The following is a 20,169-nucleotide window of genomic DNA, read 5'->3' as shown; positions in this document are numbered from 1 at the left end:
GGCTTGCCTGTGCTGGCACCTCTTCGTTCTTGAAGCATTACGCTGCATATAAATTGGCACTTCCTTGACATCCCTCAAGAACTCATGGGTGTCAGATGGCAGAGATGTGAAACTTGAGCTGAATGCTTCAAGTAGCAGAGACACGCTTGCTAGGCCATAGCACCCACACAGGCCTGCTTGACTGAAGTGCCTGGGCGCTCCTGCTGGTCACAACCTCACTGTCCTCCACTGAGATCAAAGCTGTCATTGGTCTATTCTAGTTCAAAGGCTCCAGAGACATCTCAGCTCATGTTCTTGGTCTTCCCTCACACACACTCTGTGGGTTTTCTGCCTTTTCCTTTGGCCATAAGATCTGTCAAGCCGTCCTTGGTGGTGTCTCTTCCACACAAGGAAGCCCACCTGCCTTTCATTTCACCTCTTTCTTCATCTGGGCTTCAGCAATTTTCTCACTAAGAGTTCAGTCGCTTTTTTTTTAAAGGACTGATAACAATTAGTTTCCCAGGTCTTTTATCCTCTGTTGTGATTGCTCAATGTTGGGGTGTCGCTGGCAACTAACAATATGCCAAAGAACTGGTATGGTTGTCCTCTACCAATGCTCTGTGTATGGGCACTGAAATGTGAATTTCATAGAATTGTCAAATGTCAGCAAATGTTTTTTTTTTTTGTTTGTTGTTATTTTTTGCTTTGCTGGATTTCTATCAAGGCTTAAAAACTGTCAGAAACAGTTCTTTGCTAGCAAGCCATGGAAAAATTCAAGCAGGCCAGGTTTATCCCTTTGGCTACAGTTGGTCACCACCTGCCCTAGGGGATCTACCTGCTCTTCCCTCTTGTGAACTATTTCCAGACCCAAAGCATGGGTTGCGGCAGAAGTGAGAGCCAATAGGCTCCACTCTGGAGACACTATCCCTGCCCTGTACTTCCCAGACAGGGAAAGAGGCTGTCAAAGTTGAAACATATGAATCAAGAGTTATGGGATTATCTACCTTAGGGGTATGATTGGCAAGAGCTTCCAGAAGGGAGGGGCAATAGGGACAACAAAGATGTGAGGGTGGGAGTAATTTTGATTTAAACCACAGCAGGCATACAGAAGTACAGCAAAAACCCCTGAAGAGTGGAAGCCACTGTGAGGACTGTCTTGGTCTTGGGCTGTGCACATCACTCCCCTGAAAGTCTGGTGGGTTGTCCCTCAGCCTCTTGCAGGGAGTGGAGATGAGAGTGGCTGCAGGGGATGCAGGACCTGGAGCGTCATTGAGAGATTGCAATAACAATTCACTGCCAACGGACTGTCCCAGCAGGGTCCCAGTGCCATAGTTGTGACCCTGATCAGCTTTCTGCCCTTCTGATGGCCAATTCAACGGAACGGAGGAGGGTTGAACGTAGAATCAGTTCACTTCATCTCTGTTTGACTGCCCGAATGAACAGCATGGGAAACTGAGTTTGACCTTATTGGTTAGTCCTGCACAAGATCTTCCTCCTTGTCTCTCATTCTAGATGGTCAATTTGGACGTTGGGGCTAGCACGGAGGACAGGGCTCCAAATTTATGGTTAGAATCAAAGATAACTTGAAGCAGGAGAGCAGCTGCTTGGTTGGAACTCCCCTGGAGGGCCTGTGCCAGTAGGTTATCGAGCCTGGTGTGGGGGAGTCCTACAACAGACTTAGATAAGCAGCAAAAGCAAAAACTGGAGGGACAAAAAAAGGATGGTTGGGCAGATTACTTTGTAATCCTAACTATGGGAGAGAAAAAAGTATTGGCTTCCAATCCTTCATCAAAGAGATAATTAGACACTTCCCGAGCAGCCTGTGCGTTCCCAGGCAAAAAGATTAGAAAAACAAACACAAAGTGACAAAAGCAAAAGAAACAAAAAACTCCCCCAAAACAAAACGAAGCAAAAAAAACCCCACAAAAACAAACAAATTCCTCCCCCAAAACCAAAACCCCCCAAACTAAACCTCAACTGTAGAAACTTCAAAACCATGATGTATTTATTTTTGGGAGACAGGGCCATGATATATAGTTCAGGTTGACTTCAAACCAAAGATCTTCCAATTCCAGGCTCTTAAATGCTGGAATTATAGAGTGCCCATCTATAATCCTTAAAATGCTCACTTCCTATCAAAGATCAGGCCTTTGCCATTTTTGTGGGGGAGGAGGAGATGTTTGAGACAGGGTTTCTCTGCGTAGCCCCTGGCTGTCCTAGAACTCACTCTGCAGACTAAACTGACCTCCAACTCAGAGATCTGCTTGCTTCTGCTTCCTGGGTGCTGGGATTAAATGTGTGTGCCACCATTTCTGGCTTACAAATATTCTTGGCTAAGAAATTTATATGCGAGTGGCAGCTGAGCAGAGAAATGAATGGCGGCCAGAGGTGGAGCCCATCGTAGAGGCAGTGGCATCGGGGAAGCTCAGGAGTCAGCTACTGGGTGCTTGGATCTATGGCAGCTGTACTTGGCTATCCGAGGACCTGGATGGCTTGTGTATACCAAGCATGCCCCCACACCAGGTTCACAGTGGCACCAGCACCAGGGATCCAGGGATCTGGCTAGCCAGAGCAAGGAACAAGGGCACAGCCACATCAGGGTGCTTGGCAGCTGCAGGCACTAACAGTTTCCCATGCATGTGCATTCCTCCCTCCCCAAGATGAGCACTTTGGATAAGGTTTTTTAACGGATTGGGTCTCTTTCCTCCCCAAAATGCAATCCTGCAAAAAATGGGAAAGGCTTTTCCAATGACGGAAGCTCACTTTCCCCTTTTCCCTAACCCCACGGAGATTTGGAGCGGCAGTGGGATGTTGGGGGGGGGCACATGTGTCCCTGAGGGAACAGCCAGTTGCAATGCACGACCGTCACTACCGATCTACGATTTATGAAAATAAAGCAATATGTGCCTGTTTCGGTGCCTGCCGTTTGCCTACCAATGGTGCAGTGTTCACCATTCCAGCCCTCTCGGCATTCACATTTGCCATCTTTACAGGTCCCGTGCTCAATGCAGCGGGGGTGGCACACGCGCTGGTCACAAGCTGCGCCTGTCCAGCCCTCTTCACAGCGGCAGGCTCCCCCGATGCAGACGCCGTGAGTGCCACAGTCTACTGAGCACACTTCTGGAAGAAAAACAATGATTACAGCTCAACACCACAGCGGGGTGAAGTCCTTCATGGAAGCCAGAGCACACACACACGGCTCCAGAGCTGGCCAGAGGGAGGCCCGGTAGCCATAGTGCCTTTGCAGATTTGTCTCTTCGCTGGGTGGGGGAGTCATTTTGCTACTTAATTTTATTTTATTTTATTTTTTCTTCTTCTAGAGCAGTGGTCCTCAACTTGTGGCTCCTGGGCCAGCAGCATTATCATCACCTGGGAACTTGTTAGAAATGTAAAGAAATGCGAATCCTTGTGCTCAGGTTGGATCAATTGATGTGTGTTGGGGGGGCTCACCGATTCGCTTTAACAAGCCCTCTGGGCAGTTTGGATACTCACTGGAGTGTGACAACAGCTCTTCTAGATACTGAGACCATTTGAGAGGCGATCAGACTGTGGCTGCCCTTCAGCTAAGCCAACAGGAGTTACCCTTCATGCAAAAGAATTATCTGGTGGATTCTGGCTCCCTATTCAGCTGGGGCTCTTCCTCACTGAGCGCCTGAACTGACCAAGCCACGGAAGCCTGCTGGGGTCCATGCTTCTCCACCGTCCCCAAGCCTGTAGACCCACGGGTTCCCCAGATCAGCACTCTACGGCAAGGATAACCGCTGTAAATTACGCTGCGCTTGCACAGCCTCTTTCTCAAAGGAGCTCAAAGTCTTTTGTGGGGGGAGGTGGGGGAGGAGACAGACAGACAGATATCCACTCTGGCGTTCCAAAGCTATCACGCGAGGACAAGCACGTGCCAGACATTCATCCTTACAGCAGCCCACTGAGGGAGGCAGGGAGGCATGGCTCGTCATGCCACAGGAGGGGAAACCAGACTGGGATGGGCCACTCAGTGACTTGCTCACGGTCACAGCATGTCTGCAGTACTATTGGAACTTGGGGCCAGGACTCTACATCTCCCCCCCATCCTCTGCAGAATGTTGTCAGGACCACCAGCAGATGAAGCCAGAGGTGACTGGGCTGACTCTCTTCCTCCCCGCCCCCCTTTTCTCTTTTGGAATGAAGATCTTTACTTTCACTCATTGCAGGCAAAGCGTCACATCTCTTCCCTTTACGATTGTCATGGCAAGCTGACAGCTGTCTCAGCACCCCAGGAAGGGGGCGACATGGTGATGGCTTGCTTGGATAGGCACTCGTCAGTGAACAGAACCTTTCTTGGGAAGGTTGGGACCGGCTTGAACTGTTGAACTGTTTCATTTATTTTATTTTATTTTTTTAAGGTCACTTGGGAAGTAAGACATACTCTTAGTTTTAGGAAAAATAAAGTGTACAGCATAACTTCATTATTTCCCTGTCACCGGAGAACGGCAGAGCTTTATAACATGTTCACACGACACCCCGAGGGAGCCTCTTTTCTGTTTTATAGGACGTTCTATTCTGTTTGTCTGGGACTGAATTGTTCTGTATTGTTTGCTGCTACCTTTAGGGAGTGTACACAAGAAAACCTATAATGCAAGCAGAATCAACCCTCCTGGGCCCGTCATCCATTTGTGGTGATGGAACCAAAGAGGGACAGGAACCAACACAATCATTTGATTTTTCTTTTCATTCTCCAAGACCACAGACCCCACGGCTAAGGAGGCGAGAGTAAGAAAGGTACCATAGGACCAACCAAAGTCCCTCGTATCTGAAGTAAAGACAAGATTTCCCCCCAGCCAGAAGGCAATGGAACACAAGGATCAAGTGTGTGAGGAGACGATCTCTTGGCTTACCGACGGAGCAGTCGGGACCCATCCAGTTCGGATCACAGCTGCAGAGGCCAGAGTCGGGGAGGTAAGTGCCGTGCCCACTGCACTGGTCCGGGCACTGGACCCTTGCCAGCTCACAGTTGAGACCACCCCAGCCAGGGCTGCACAGACATTCTCCATTCACACAGACGCCATGACTGGAGCAGGTGGGATCCAAGCAGTCAACTGAAACAAGAAAAGAGACGTGGATCGGTCATGAAGAACGGGCCACCAGGGCACTGAACTTGACCCCACACAAGCAAATGTAGTTGCCTGCGTATTACTCGTGTAGTCTCTTGACAGCCATAAAAAAGGGGCTTTATATGTTAGAGTACCGAATCTCAAAACGTAAAGAAGACCCAAGAGCCACGAGGGAATTCCTCAGACACAGTCGGCAAGACCAGCTTTAGATTCTTCACAGATCGAAAGGTACGCAGTCCCGCTTTTCAAACGCTGCCCTTTCAACCTTCAACCTTGGCTGATGCCCAGCAGGATCAGGGAATACATGCGGTGTCTTCTGCATGTATGGCCAAGCCCGATTACCCTCCCTCTAGGAGAAGGCTGAGAGGCTCATTCTAACCTCACGAGTCCTTGATTTTAAAACGAGAAGGAAAGATCAGAAAGAAAACCCATGAAACTCTTAAATGAGTCACTTTCATAATTGTTCCACTTAGGCTCTGTTTAAAATTAGTTTTTCTCTCTGAGAACACACCTAGTGAGGGAGGAAGGGGGGGGAGGCGACACAGTGCAAGATGTGATGCGTGACCTGATCCTTACTACAGGTGGTCCTGAGTAGTGTGGTTGGGCTGGTGTTGTCCGCCATGACAATGGCTCTCCCCAAGAGTGTCTACTGGCAAGTCCATGTGGATTCCATGTATTATTGTCCCCGTGTGTATTATGGTCTGATTCCTTGGCTGTTCTCAAGATCTGGGTGGCTACACATGTGAGGGGATTTGAAAACAATTGCTCCAGAGTCAAGTCAGAGCAAGGGCAAGCTGCTAGGGGCAGTTCTTAAGGATACGGGCTTTACTGTGGGGCTGTGATCTCAAAGCTTAGATCTCTATCAGCCTGCATGCTAAGCTAGACATGTATTTCAACAGGAGGACTGGCTTCCTTGGAGGGTCCTAGGGAAGGTTCCCGTGGCCTGTGGAGAAGACAGCTCTGTATATTATAGGTTAGGATGGTGAATGAGACTTTAAAGGGCTCAGCTGCCGCCTGTGGTCCAGGAAAGTGTGGAACTTTTGTCTTCTTATTTGAGAGAGACAAATTTTTCTATGATTTGAAATCTGGCCTACACACTGAAGAAGCTCTTCTAGCATCTCCTGGACACAGACAGCTGGAGACTAGTTTAAATTCTTCACGTGTAACTTTTTTATGGCCATTCTGGCAATAATCCAATCTCTATATGTATTTGTGACACTCTGTGGTTCAAATCCCCAGAAATTATCTTGTTATCTCTCCTTGCTTAATGTCAAGATGGAAATTTGCAACACTGTTTGGTTCCTTTGGTCCCTTAGTCGTGAGATGGTCACTTTAGATAGGCGCTCTTGACCTACTATATTGGGTGCCTTCTTTCTTTCTTAATTAAGCACAAAATGATGGTTCTATAAGGTTTATGTGTCTATTTATTTATTATCCTGGAACTCATTGTGTAGACCAGGCTGGCCTCGAACTCACAGAGATTTGCCTGTCTCTGCCTCCCAAGTGCTAGGATTAAAGGCATGCGCCACCACCGCCTGGCAGTTCTATAAGTTTTAATATTGACAATACAGTGACTCTAAATAGGACATCATTTAAAGGATCTGTGTCATAAACTCCCTAGTCCTGAGGGAGTCAGACCAGAGAACTACGAATTTATTAGAAATCACAATGTCCCACAAAGCTCTCAAAGAAGAACCCTCTCTTGAGGCAAAACCAATTTTCAGTATTATGAGAATTCCATTTGGATATTCTCAAGAAGATATCATTTATGGAAGTCAGTTCCAAATTGTTTGAGCCATGGGGAAAAGAGTGACTTTTTCCTTCACCCAGAAAGGTGAATTTTAGTGATTTATTATTAGTTATAGATGTACATAATATTACTTAAAATTGTTACAGTCACTGCAGAATGGAATTCATGTGGTGGGGGAATTGAACTCTGGGTGATGCAAACCCTCTGATACCTTCAAATTGGCCCCACACAAGGGTATGGAACACACCTGTATATAAGTTTGAAACGAGGTTTAAACACATCAGAGACATTTATGGAGGAGTCATGTGCTAGTTACAGTGTTTCCTACTTGGCATGGGGGAGCGTGTATGCTGTGTTTACAATTTACGTAGGAACAAATGACAGACTGCTATGAGCATGTGTCATTAGCAAAGTAGATGTCCAGGGCTGATTAGAAAGAGATATGGCGCTATTCTCTCTCTGCTTCTCTTTCCTCCTTCCTTCCTCCTTTCTCAATACAGGGTTTTGCTATGTATTACAAGAAGGCCTAGGACTCATAATACAGCCCAGGCCAGTCTTATACGTGTGATCTTTCTGTTTCAGCTTCCCATGTCCTGGTATTTCTGGTGTGTACTACCACATCTAGCTGGTGTTATTTTTTTTTTTTTTTGGTTTTGGAAACAATATGTCTTTAGCATTGGCAATATATGAACTTACTCATCCAGAACCAATAATGTTCATATTCTTCTCCTAAAGGAAACCTTGCAGTATAGTTTTTTTAAATTGATGCACCCATTTGATTTTGCCATCTAATAAGACAAAATCAAAATACCCTTAAAATACATTGTGTATTATTGCCTGAAAATGCTCTCAGTCTATAATTAACCATTTGAAGTGTTTGATGAGGTACCAATAGATGAAATATTTTAAAAATGTATCATAATCTTTTCCTTAAAGGATGAAATAAGAAAACATAAGATAATAAGAAAACTTAAGAGATAATGAAAGTATATGCACACACACACACACAGACAGAGAGAGAGAGAGAGAGAGAGAGAGAGAGAGAGAGAGAGAGAGATTTTTTTCTGCCAGATATATTAGCTCCCTTCTCTGTCCTGAATTATGGTGTGAAGAAAGGAGGAAAAGCCACTAAGATTTATTACCCCAGTACTAGAATGCCATCAAAAGGGCCATTTATAGCATCTAGAAATACGAGCCAACGTTTTCTCTCGTCAGTGGTATTAGTAAATATGCCCTTGGTGTGCTATAATTACAGTGGCTGATAGAATAACCAAATTCAAATTTTAAGAGGAATGGTTTTACAATGAATTTTAAATTTGGTTCCAATTCCATCTGATGGTCTTTTGGCCATGATTTTAGAGTCTTTAACAGGCAGTAGAGACTCTGTGGTTTTACGAAGCTTTATAAATAGAAACAGAAACAGTTGTACTTAGAAGGAGGACATTGGTCTTGCTCGCTTAAGTATCCTGTCCCTCGAAACACCGGCTCCTGAAGGCTGAAGTCATTAGAACTCATTTGGTCTGGGGTCCTCTGTAGATTTGACAGAAAGGGCTTGTGACTGCAGTTCCCATCCCCAAGGATGGAAAAGGAGGCCAAAGGAGTTTTTACAAACAGTATGTACCACGAACCCCCAAAGAACCATGAATTACGTTTATGAAGTTAAGCGTCATTGAAAAACGACTCAGCCATGAAGCTGACATGAAAACATGGCTGTCTTAAACAAACTTGTCAGTCCCCTCTCATCTCCTTCCCGCTTCCCCAGACGTCGTGCTGTATCTCAAGATACCCTTTCATTTTCTCGCACAGATTTGTTAATAGTGCAACAATGTTTCTGCAGCAAAAGCATGTGTGGTAGCTATTGATTTCATTGCCATTTCAGGTAAGGCATTCGAATGTTATGACTATGATGAATATCAGAAAGGAAAAGGCTAAATGGAAGAAAAAGTGCTGACTCAGGCATCCTGGTTCCATTTCCCCTTTTGAAAGCAGTCTGTGCGTCACTTCTGTTCATTGTTTTTGGGTAGCAGAGATCAATAGGGGAGAACTCATCCTTCTCCAGCCTTCCGCGTGGCTTACTTGTTTCACTGTTTGGTTGATTCGCTCTGAACGTTTACCTAAGACTTCCTGGGAGAGTAAGGAAGTCCAGGAACCCCTTGACATTCTGCTCATATACCGTCTTTGCTGGACAGGAAAAAACCCCCGGAGACTGACAATGCCTCGACCCCGCCTTGTCCCCTACTTTGCTACTGCCCAGCCGTACACGCAGAAGGTTGCTTTAGCCTTTCCTGCTGTAGCATTGACTCCTCCCATGTTTTCAGCAAATGCACCTTTGCCTCCTGTAATCCATTCATCTTCAGGAACTTTAACCTTTCCTGCAGAGTTATTAAATCAGTATTTCCTTCATCCCAACTCCCAATTTGGTTTTATGATTAAAAAAACCACAGGAAGGTTTTCTTTCCTAAAAGAGGGGAAAATGCATAGTGAATGAAGCAGGGGAGATCTGGAGGGCCAGATTTCTGGGTGATACTAGGAGTGTTATGGCTGATCTATTGAAAATTTGTAGAAGAAAAATGTCCTAGAAGCTGGCTTTTTTGAGACCACAGTTGTGGACACAATGGAATGGGGATTTATAAAGGATTTCTACAGGGTATATCTTAGGGTAAGGCACTGGCAAGACTGAGGTGGAGGAGGGACGCAATGATGGTTAGGGTTGCAGCAGCTCATAGGTCGGACCTAGCTGCATAGCTTTGCTTCTCTGATTTGCTGCAGGTGCGGTCTCAAAATGACCCACATATGTATACTCTTTCAAGCCTGTCTGCTCTCCAAGGACAAGGGGTTTTATTGAAATAGTTACAGAGATGTGCATGGGCCTACGAATACAAAAAAGAAAGTAACAAAACCATAATAACATCAAGAAGTCTGCTTTGAGGGTGTGTGTGTGGGGGGGGGGAGCCGAGCTTAGGAATCCTTGCTTCTTTTCTCTACACAGTTCTAGAAATTCTCAATTAGAGGACTTTAAATAAAACAGAGGGAAAGAGGGACTTTGATCTGGAGAGGGGGCCTGGCAAGATGGCATAGCAGGTCAAGCCGCTTACTACCAAAGCTGAGGACGCAAGTTCAAGCCCCAGAGCCCGCACGGTAAATAAAGAGAACCAACTCCTGCAAGCCGTACTCTGACCACCATATGTATGTTGTTTGCATGTATGTGAGAGCACACACACACACACACAAATAAACTTATGCTTTCCAAAAGATGTGCAGAAGAAAGGAAGGCAAGGAGGAGAGCATACAGGCAGATAGACAGAGGCAGAGAACAATCGAGAGAGAAAACACAGGAGGAAGAGTAAAGTAACTAACGTCTGTGGAGTGAAACAGAACATTCTTTCCAGAACCATCTCCATAGGCCTTTCCTAGACTACAACCAAAGAAGTTTATCAAAGCCCAGGGGTTTGAAGTTTTGGGTGCAAAATGCTGCATGAAGTTTTCTTTGCAATGCAGGGAGCCCAGTTCGGGGCTCTCTAGCTCAGGTCAAGCCCTGCATGGCTCTCCAGCTGCCGACTCTCCCTGCTTACCTTCCTCACAGTGCTCGCCCTTGTAGCCAGCAGCACACACACAGTTGCCGTCAATGCAAGAGCCATGGCCCCCGCAGGTAGGGTCGATGCACTGGTTCATGGGTACGTCACACTCGGCACCTTTCCAGCCACTGTAGCACTGGCACGTTCCTTTGGAATACTGTCCATTCCCACTGCACAGGACAGGGCAGGCAGCTGTAAAACCAAGGAGAGGACACCAGGTCACAGGGGATCGACATCTGAAGGGCTGTGTGTGTGTGTCTGGCCCCGCAGCTTTGCCTCCAACCTTGTAGGCAGAGAACTTAGCCACAGAGGTACCTGATCACCTTCAAGTTCAAAACGACTATGGGGCCATCGCTGTCAGTGGCTCCTGCTCACGCCTGGCCAGGCACAGTAGAGGATGCTGTAGGCCTTTCATGACTGAATGATCAGAACCACCCTTTGAGGGGCAGCTATGATTCCAGCATGCACTGGAGGCTCAGACTGGTGATCTTTTCACAGGGCTCACAAGCAGGGGCCCAGCTGGAACCCAGGTTAACACACTCTATAGCTGTGCTCTTACAGAGGCCGTCGGCCCTGGCCGGGAGTCTGAGTGTAGTTGACTCATTATTTTATCCTCAGAAAACTTGACTCCTCTTCTGGACACATTTGAGTCAATGAATCTCTCTCTGCCTTAGTTTATTACCTATACCATGAAGAAATAAGTGTATATATTTCAAAGGAGAGCACATGCATTAAATTACGAAGATAAAACAAGCTTGGTTTATTGAAAAAAACAAACAAAACAAAAACCAAGAGAAGGAGAAAGACAGGCCTAACGTGTGCCACCTGGAGCATTTCCCACTCCTTGCCTTTGTTTATGGGACGGAGGTTGAAAAGTCGGTGGGGTTGTCTGGAATGCCACTACCTCTGCTTTAAGTTGGCCTTAATTGTGCCACTTCTCACTTTCAGCATTTATTTCCAAGGGGTTCTAGTGGCTCCTTGAGGCTCCTGTCATCAGTGATTTGCAATGAACCTGTATTTCCAACCTGATTTGAAACAGAACGTGTCTCTGACTGTCCCAGTTATGGCACAGCCTTCAGGAAGAGACCTTCAGCTGTGACCCATGCAGGTGTTTCAGTGGCTACTGGTGGTGTCTGTGATTTTGGGCCCAGATTCTGAGACCTCTTCACGGATGCATGGTGCATACATACGAAACCATGGGACTTCAGTACTCCATGAGCAGATTGTTCAGTCAGTCAGATCACAACTTAATCCACTGCCCAGCCTGCTTTGCTTGTCCCTTCTGTGGTCATGGTACAGTCACTAACTTCTCTCTGTGAGTGTCTGACTTCCCAGGGACATGGTAACCTTCTAGAGGACAGGTACAGTGCTTACCAAAGATGAATTCCTGTCAGTTATGAGTTCTATAATGCTGACTGGTTTGGGTAAACACTTCTGCATTCTTGAAAGGTTTTTGGGAAAACACCAAGAAGTATTTATGAACGACCAAGAAAGAATAATGCCTCAAACAGCCCTCATGTTGCAAACACAATGAATTTCTCCCTCAATTTCAAACTGATTTGAAATAATATATCTCAATAGTTGGCATATGATTGATGAGATATTATTTTCCCAAATACTTTATGAGGGCATTTGTAGAAACTGTTGAGGATATTATTTCCAAAATTCTTATCCTTATGAAATATCTAGAGAGGAATGAGTTCAAATAACATCTAAGACACACACTGAATTTAGATAGTCCTTTTTAAGTGGCAGGTGCATGCTTCTCAACACTTAGGATGTTAAGTGGGGATTCTGCAGTTACTAGAGATACTGATTGTCTTGGAAGGTAGAGGAAAGAGCTTGGAACCCCAAATAGGGACCATGCAAATGTGAACTAGCAAGAGAAATGATGTACTTTCTTGAAGTCTCGAGAGATATTTGGAGACAAACTAAGTTTGCTCCACATCAGTTCATCACAGGATGCATGCTAAGCTCAAGGTGATGCAAATGTGTTCAGGCAGATTATGATCCCCTCTTTTGAGATTCTGCAGACGTCATTAATGGATCATGGAATCTTCTCTTGAGCCCAGAAAGAGCCTGAAAACCATAGCAATGTCTATGTTAATACTTGCAAGGAGGGTGAGCTGGCATTCAAGAGAAAGCCTACTTTGTCATTTCTGATCTGGGTCACATGGAAAGATCTCCAGAAGGAAGACTAGAATATACATCATTTCTCACCCCAGTTCCACCTTCAGGCCTGAAATAAGGAACGGTGAGAAATGCATCTAGACAATGTGTAGCCTTCCAAGACTGTCTCTGACCTGCACACTGTATATTGGATGGGCTACCTGGAGGGAAGACAAGACCTCAAATCCTCACCGCTGTGGCCCACAGCATATTTTTTTATTCCCACAAAGTAGGGGAGGTAGCAAATGATTACTGTCTATATTATAGTTGATCAAAGGAAGGATCATTTTCTCCTTTTCTTTTATACAAACTCCAAGTGGTGGGGAAAAATTAGAATTGTCTAGAAAATAAGAATTGGTTTTTATATAAAATCGGATGGGTGGGAAATCAAGTTCAAAATGTGACCTACTTAAACTACTCAGGGAACAAGTAAAAATGAGTCAGGTCACAGTGTTCCTAAATGTAGCCCTTTCTCAGTTTGTTTGATGCAAGCTTGCTGGGACTCTGGTCTGAGATGCAAGACGCTGATGTTTCCTGGAAAGCAGGGCACTTGAGGGGCTTGGCTGACACACCATTAAAACACCCCAAAGGTTTTTTTTTTTTTTTTTTAAAGATTTATTTATTTATTATGTATACAACATTCTGCCTCGATGTATGCCTGCACGCCAGAGGAGGGCGCCAGATCTCAGTACAGATGGTTGTGAGCCACCATGTGGTTGCTGGGAATTGAACTCAGGACCTCCGGAAGAACAGCCAGTGCTCTTAACCTCTGAGCCATCTCTCCAGCCCCACCCCAAAGGTTTAAAAGGCCCAGAGGGGCTGACTGGAAGAGTGGGACTCAAGGAATTCACTGACATTGAAACAAAGAACGAAGCCTGCTAGCGGTCGCCGGGTTTGCAACACGGAAAGCCAGGAGCCCTTTCTGTAATAGATTCTCAGGCACAGTCATCCCAAGGCCCCAGAATAAATACGCGTGGCACAGACTTGTCTACGTGGAGAAGCTGAGTGGGAACTGGGAACCTCTTGTGTGAACAACTTCTTGGACTTAATGTTTTCGGGGGTGTGATCATGTAATGATCATTATTTTTAAGACAGAACAGAAAAATTCTTTGGACTCTATGTCCCACCTAGAAGCACCATGAAGTAGAAGCGAAAAGGGCAAAAAGATTCTGGTGACAGGAAGTCCCAGGCTCAGCATCTAGTCTTCATGTGTCAGCTGTGGGGTTTGAAAACGGTGACTAAACTTGGGTATTCAAGATCCTCTTTAGAAACCTGTCTCTCCGAGTGGATGGGAGGGGGAAATGACATAATATGACCAAGGAATCAACGTGGGAGCTGACACCTGCTAGACAAGTCATGAATGTTCCTGTGATCTTTCAAACTGGATCCCCAGCCTGCCTGACTGGAGGGGTTGATAAGCTGAAAAAAAAAAGCCACAGTTCTCCCACACGTGCATTGTGCATATATATGCACACATGCACATGTATGCAAACACACCTACCCCCATAACCAAAAGAGTGCCAGGTAGCCTCAATGGAGAGAAGTTGTCAGCTTCGCTCTGGGTGTGGGTGGAAGCTAGTTTTGACTGGTCAGGAACCATATGCGAGATGTTTTATCTTCCTGCTTTCTCTCTTTCTCTCCTTTATCCCACCGCCTTCCAGGAATAGAACATTGTGCATTCAAGCTTCTATTTAAAATTAATTAAAATGTGTGTACAAATTGACGATTCCTGTTTTACTCAACCCAGTAAATGGAAGCCTTAAGACTCCCGCAGAAGAAAAATAAATTACCGCTGCCACTAACAACTGACAAGTTAACAGGCTGATGACAAAAAAAAATGACACACTTTAGATTCACCTGGATGGTGTAAAGCTCACTTTAATGATCAAGCTGGAGCTTTCCCCTTCCCAGCGTCTCTGTACGGGAGGAGATGAATTATCAGCGTTATTTACTTGGGAGGCAGTTACAGGACCAACCACTCATCGCTGTTTGAAGAAAAACAAATCCTGTCGACCTGCCACTTTCGGTGGCGCGAACACTCGGAGGGAGTGGAAGGGCTGTAGGGGAGACTTCAGACCATGGATGTGAATGCAGACGCGGTGGGGGTGAGAGGCAAAATGTCAGGGAGCTGGACCTGTTGTGGAGAGGCACTCTCAAACAACACACTTTGAAAGTGATTTGAAAGCCAGTTTTGAAATTTTTTTTTATTAATTGATTTATTGTGGAGAGAGGGTCTCTCACCCAGGGCCCAGGTTAGCCTAGAGCTCTCTATCTAGCCCAGGCTTGCCACATACTTGTAGCCTTCAGACTCAGCTTCCCCAGAGCTGGGATTACAGGTGGTGTGAGCCACGCCTAGCGCTGCCACCCACTCACGGCTCCTTCTTTAGAAAAGGGACTTGAGAATACACTAGACCCTAGCACCCTCAGGTACACTGTCAGAATCACAGTGTGTGCTGCATGCCTTCACTCCCAGCAAGTCAGCAACTGTGGACTGGTAGCTCAATACTCTACACAGACAGACTTGGTGGCAGGGAGCAGCTGCCTTCGCCCTTCAGAGCAATCAACTGTAGTGGTATTTTGTTTGTGTTTTAACAAAGCTTGCCTGAAGATCAGAGTGCAGAGCTAAGCCACTAGAGGCCAGGCCACGGTGACACACATCCTTTATACCAGGACTTGGGAGACAGAGGCAGACAGATCTCTGTGAGTTCCAGGCCAGCCTGGTCTACACTAGATTGATCCAGTCTCAGAGAGAAACAGAGCCAGGCGGTGTTGGTTTACACCTTTAATCCCAGTTCTTGGGAGTCACCCTTCTTCAATCTCCACACTAAGGAGGTGGAGAGAGGAAGGGGTGTGGCTGGGCAGAGAGAGGATTATAAGGTGGGAGGAGACAGGAACAGTGCAGTCTGGAGACGCAGTCTGAGGTGTCAAAGGAAGCAGTCGGTCAGAGGACGCAGTCTGAGGACAGGATGGCCCCTTTGATCTGAGCATCTGGCTGCTCTGCTTCTCTGATCTCCCAGCTTTCACTCTCTAATATCTGACTCTAAGTTTTTTTTTTTGACCAATTAGAATTCATGTTACAATCAACAATCTAACATTTGGGTCATGGAGGCCAATCAGAGTCAAGGCTCTCAAAACAAAAGCAGTATTCCACTTTCTTTCAAGGAGCAAAAAAATGGTGTTAGGAAAGACAGGTTTTACTTCAACATCCCTGTAAGTGGCATTTCATTTACTGCACGACCAAGTTGGCCCTTATTGTGCCCTATATCAAACAATAAACTCTATACAGTGTAAGGAGCTGAAGTATTAGAAAACATTGGCGAGTAATCTTATTTTCTTCAGGAGATATTAAAGATATATATTTCAGAAAAAGAAAAGTGATTAAGTTTGATGCACGAAATTTACATCTATTTGACAGTGGATACTGGCCTAAAACTAAACCAGGTCATAAGCAATATTGGAAAGACAGATCTTAACGTGTTTTAGAGAACAAAATTTACTATTTAACCTGTACAAGGAACTTTATAAATCAATACAAAGAGACAGACAAATGGAAAAGCGGGTAAAGTCTGCATCGGAAATAATACAGCTTGCCAATATAAAAGCTATTCGGAATCTTTAACAATTACATATAAATATAAATACTATTAAGATGTAATTTGAGGCTTTTAAGATTGGAAGAAAAATTAAAAAGCTGTTCACAGCCTGGAAATGCTGCCAGGGCTTAGGGGTGCTGGACTCTGGGGAGGACAGTAGGTGGGTGATGGGGAGGGAATCCCAGGCAACATTCAGAAAGATCCTGGGTCCACATACATGGCCCCCCTGCCCAATGTACGATCTCAGCACCTCCGTTTTCCTTGTCTGTTAAAAACGGGCAGAGCAATAATGGGCTTTGCGTAAGAGAGAGAATGGGGGAAGTTGGGAAGTGAAATTGGGGAGGAAAAAAGGCCCAGACACTTCAGGCATTCTATGGGGAGGGGCAGCATGCGGTGGAACTCTCAAGAAGTGGAATGGAGAGGGTGCCTTGTGCCAGAGAGGGGCAAAGCCCCTGGCTCTGGGGGTGGGAGGGAGGGGGGTGGGGCAGCTCCTGAAGCACCAGTTTCCTCTTTCCCGCCGCCGTCTGTCAAATGGCACATTTAAGCAAGAAAGCGACTCGGGGAAGAATTACCAGAAGGACAAAACCCTCATCAGGTGTGTCAAGTCTCTGGCATTCAGGAGCCATGGGGAAAGCGGCGCACGCTGACTTAAGCACGAAAGTATGGGATGCTTTAATTAATCCGGGGTGAATTTAATTGCTTTAGTTAAGTGGAAATCGGGTTAAAAATGATGCAGAGCATGCCGGAGTGTGTTAAAAACATGACATATGAGTTGGATGAATCGATAAATTAAAAGTGCACAGATGTTTTAATTAAACCCAGGGAAGTTAACGAAGATCGCAAGAGACTTTTAAGCCTATGATTAATTCAATTCATTTAAAATACCTGTAGAGATATGGAGACGCCTCCATTTTGAGAGTTAAAAGTTCTCAATCAATAAGTACGTAAGCTGCTTTTTTAAAAAAAGTTTAAGGGTGTGTATCTGTGACAACAGCCCCGGTTACATAACAGATATTTAAATTCTTTGGCATCTGTACCTCTGTGGTGCAAGGCCACGGCGAAGCTGTTTATGCTTCTGTTGGGGTTGAAGCGCAGAGATAAATTGGCAACTTCACTGTGCCCCGCCCGCCACAAGCATGGGAGTGTCGTGAAGGCACATTGGCATGCTGTGTTCTATAGCTCCTAGGAAGGAGTCTGCGCAGAGCTGGCTCGTGAATCAGACTGAGTTTCTTGTTGTAGCCCCCAACCCCCACTGTGTGACCAGACACTTTAAACTTCTTATTTCGCCTTTAAAAGGGAATCCTGAAGTACTCTATAGGGTTCTCGCGGAAATCGAAAGAAACGAGATAAATAATGTTTGTGGGACCTGGCTCGGGGCAAGAAATCAATAGATATTATTTTATTATTATTATTTTCATTAGGAGAAAATTGCTCTGACTAGTTACAGGGTAAAATATCCATCCCCCATCCCAGCCTACATCCTTTCTAGAGATGTTTTCCCTGTGTTAAGCCTTTTTGAAACAACAGTGTTTCCCCTAGTCCACGGGCCTCACTTACCCCCCCCCCCCCCCCCCCCCCCCCCAGTGTTAGGCATCTTGACTTCTAGGACTCTGCAGCTACTTAGCCAAGTGGTTTAGGAAGAGAAAAAAAGATGTTGGTTGTGATTTGTTTTAAAAGCTAAGTAATGAGGGTGGGTGTTGGGAGATCCCAGGTTCTGGGTCTTGCTGGACAGTCTCAGCTGAGTTCCACGGTAGCATGATCCAGACTCATACACAAACTTGAACAAAGTTCCCGAAGGGCTGGCCTCCAGCTGGAGACTTTGGGAAGTGAACATGCTCTGGAGGTCTCAGACTTACTGAATTAGAAACTGTGACCAGACTCCAGTAGATACCGCGTTGAGATGACTCACCAAGCTACCAAATGTGGAAATCACTAACCAAGTGGCAGAGGGTATTTATAAAATACAACCTTGACGGGGCAGAGTGGCGAATGCCTGATATCCCAGCGCTTTGGGGGCTGAGGCAGTAGGATTGCCACAAGTTTGAAACCTGACTGCATGGCAAGTTCTAAGCCATCTTGGGCTGTAGAGTGAGGCCCTGTCTCACTGAAGCAAAAAATAGACAAATACCCCTCAGCCCCCAAACATCTCTGCCTCTCTTTTCTGAGACAGCACGCGCTGTGAAGAGATGTAGCTACATCTTTCTCACGAAGCGCTCTGTGTGCTGCCTGGGATGTAGTTCATCTTTGCTCTGTGGTAAAAGTTATCCTTGTGCTAGTCTGCCGACCGTGGCTTGTTCAGTATGGCTGCTCAGTCGCTTGATGCGGAACATGCTCTAGGTGCACCTGCTTCCAGCTCCTCCTCCTGGGCCTAGGAGCCAAGAAATCTATGCACAGTTGCTTCCTTAGCCCAGGAGTGGGAGGGAGGAGAGAAAGGATTGGGTTGTTCAACTGCAACGGGCTGTGGAACATTCTGGGGGTCCAGTCTCTTCTGCATTCAAGGGGCAGCAGAGGGAGACAGAAGCAACCCGGGTAGGAGGCTATGGGATCTAAACACATTTCATGAGGGAGTGAGGCCACTGTGCAAGAGGCAGAGTGAATCTTTGTCAAGGATGCCATAAAGAGTGTGTTTCTGTTGTGATGGGAGACCCACCCCCACTATCTGGAAGGAGCCGAGGGTTTGTCCTTTCTCCTTGGTGAGCAGAGATGAAAGCAGGTAAATGGAAAGAGCCAGTCACCTTGCCGGGGCTGCTGACAGTACTCATTGTTAGGGCTTAGAGAGCTGCCACTGCCTGGAATTGGGGTGTCTACTTAACAAGACACTCTCCTGTGGCCGTTAGGGTCACATCACATCACCTCAGATCTGCCCTTGTCACACGATCTTACTTTTTCCTTGACACCAGAAGCTTGCCGTGTAAGTTAACTCAGCATTTCTGGAGTGTGTCCTATGTGCTACTGTGCTTTTGCAAGCTTCACAAGTGCTTATGTTGACGGTTTGCAGCAAGGCAACCATCCCCATTACACAGAAGACAAACTAAGGCTCAGTGTGGCTGAATGACTGTCTACAATGGGCACAGTTAAGTGGAGGAGCACAGAGGTCAATCCCGTGAATTCCAACACTGTTGCTTCTCTCCCCTCCCCATCACTCCATCGTTCTGAGGATGCACGTGGGCTGTGAACTAAATGGTATCTCCTGTCCGTAAGCACTTCTTTATTTTGTATTATCCACCCATAGCCTGTGCATGGTTCTTCCACTCACGCCGTACCTAGGCTGACTGGCTGTCACAGGCATGATTACTCTGACAAATTAACACCATGCTCTCCGGCACTCATATCGGTCACATTTCCAGCAGTGTTTTAACTTCGTTAGCCTTGTCCCTTAACTTGAAGTCATCAGACATTTTAGGAGGTATATACTATGGCTTGGGTACCACACTGGGGACAAGGACAAAGACAGCAGCTACTGCTTTTGATCAGCAAGGGAAAGGGAGCTATCTTTCCAGCAGAACAGTGTGGCAGAGCATGAGAGAGTCCCTGCCCCATCCTTGCCTTTCCTGCCTCTGATTGACAGCAGGGTTATTTGTGGGAATGTTGCCAGAGGGTAGTGATCTGTGACCTTGAGTTCCACAAAAGACCAGCAGTTGAATAGTAAATGCTTGGGATTCTGGAAATTTTTCCAGCCAAGATAGCTATGAGCAAAGAGGAATGAGCAATCCCTGTACTTTGATGGGCTAAATCCTTGAATCTGTGACATGTGGCCCTTAGTGGGCTGTATGAAGCAAGAGCAGTGTGGGTCATGGTTGAACACCATTTTACTTGTTCTCCCATATCAGAATGTGGTATCGGAGACCAGCTCTGACAAAAATACCACTTACTGGGGTAGCAGCATGGGGATTAGAAGAGTTAGCAATGGGCATGAAGATGAGTAAAAATAATAAAACAGAAAACAAAAAGTAGAATTGGGAGGGAGTTCCAGTGAATACTAAAATCCACCCACGTTTAATTTTCCATTCATT

The 20,169-nt window shown here is 45.9% G+C and overlaps 1 protein-coding gene across 6 annotated transcripts in view; it reads right to left on the bottom strand.

Annotated features, from left to right (window-relative positions):
• The window catches only part of Tenm2 (teneurin transmembrane protein 2), a 961,804-nt gene that overhangs the window by 132,322 nt on the left and 809,313 nt on the right, over positions 1-20,169 (bottom strand). For 3 of the 6 annotated variants that reach the window (XM_038326022.1, XM_038326023.1, XM_038326027.1), the window contains 3 exons: positions 10,392-10,586; positions 4,854-5,054; positions 2,887-3,099 (listed from right to left, as the gene is read on the bottom strand). In XM_038326022.1, the coding sequence (XP_038181950.1) occupies positions 2,887-3,099; positions 4,854-5,054; positions 10,392-10,586 (609 nt within the window). The remainder of the gene's footprint in view (positions 1-2,886; positions 3,100-4,853; positions 5,055-10,391; positions 10,587-20,169) is intronic. The other 3 variants (XM_038326028.1, XM_038326024.1, XM_038326025.1) reach the window with 2 other exon arrangements.

The sequence above is a fragment of the Arvicola amphibius genome, chromosome 4 (genome assembly GCF_903992535.2).
Source record: "Arvicola amphibius chromosome 4, mArvAmp1.2, whole genome shotgun sequence".
NCBI lineage: Eukaryota > Metazoa > Chordata > Mammalia > Rodentia > Cricetidae > Arvicola > Arvicola amphibius.
This window is presented reverse-complemented; position numbering and strand designations above follow the sequence as displayed.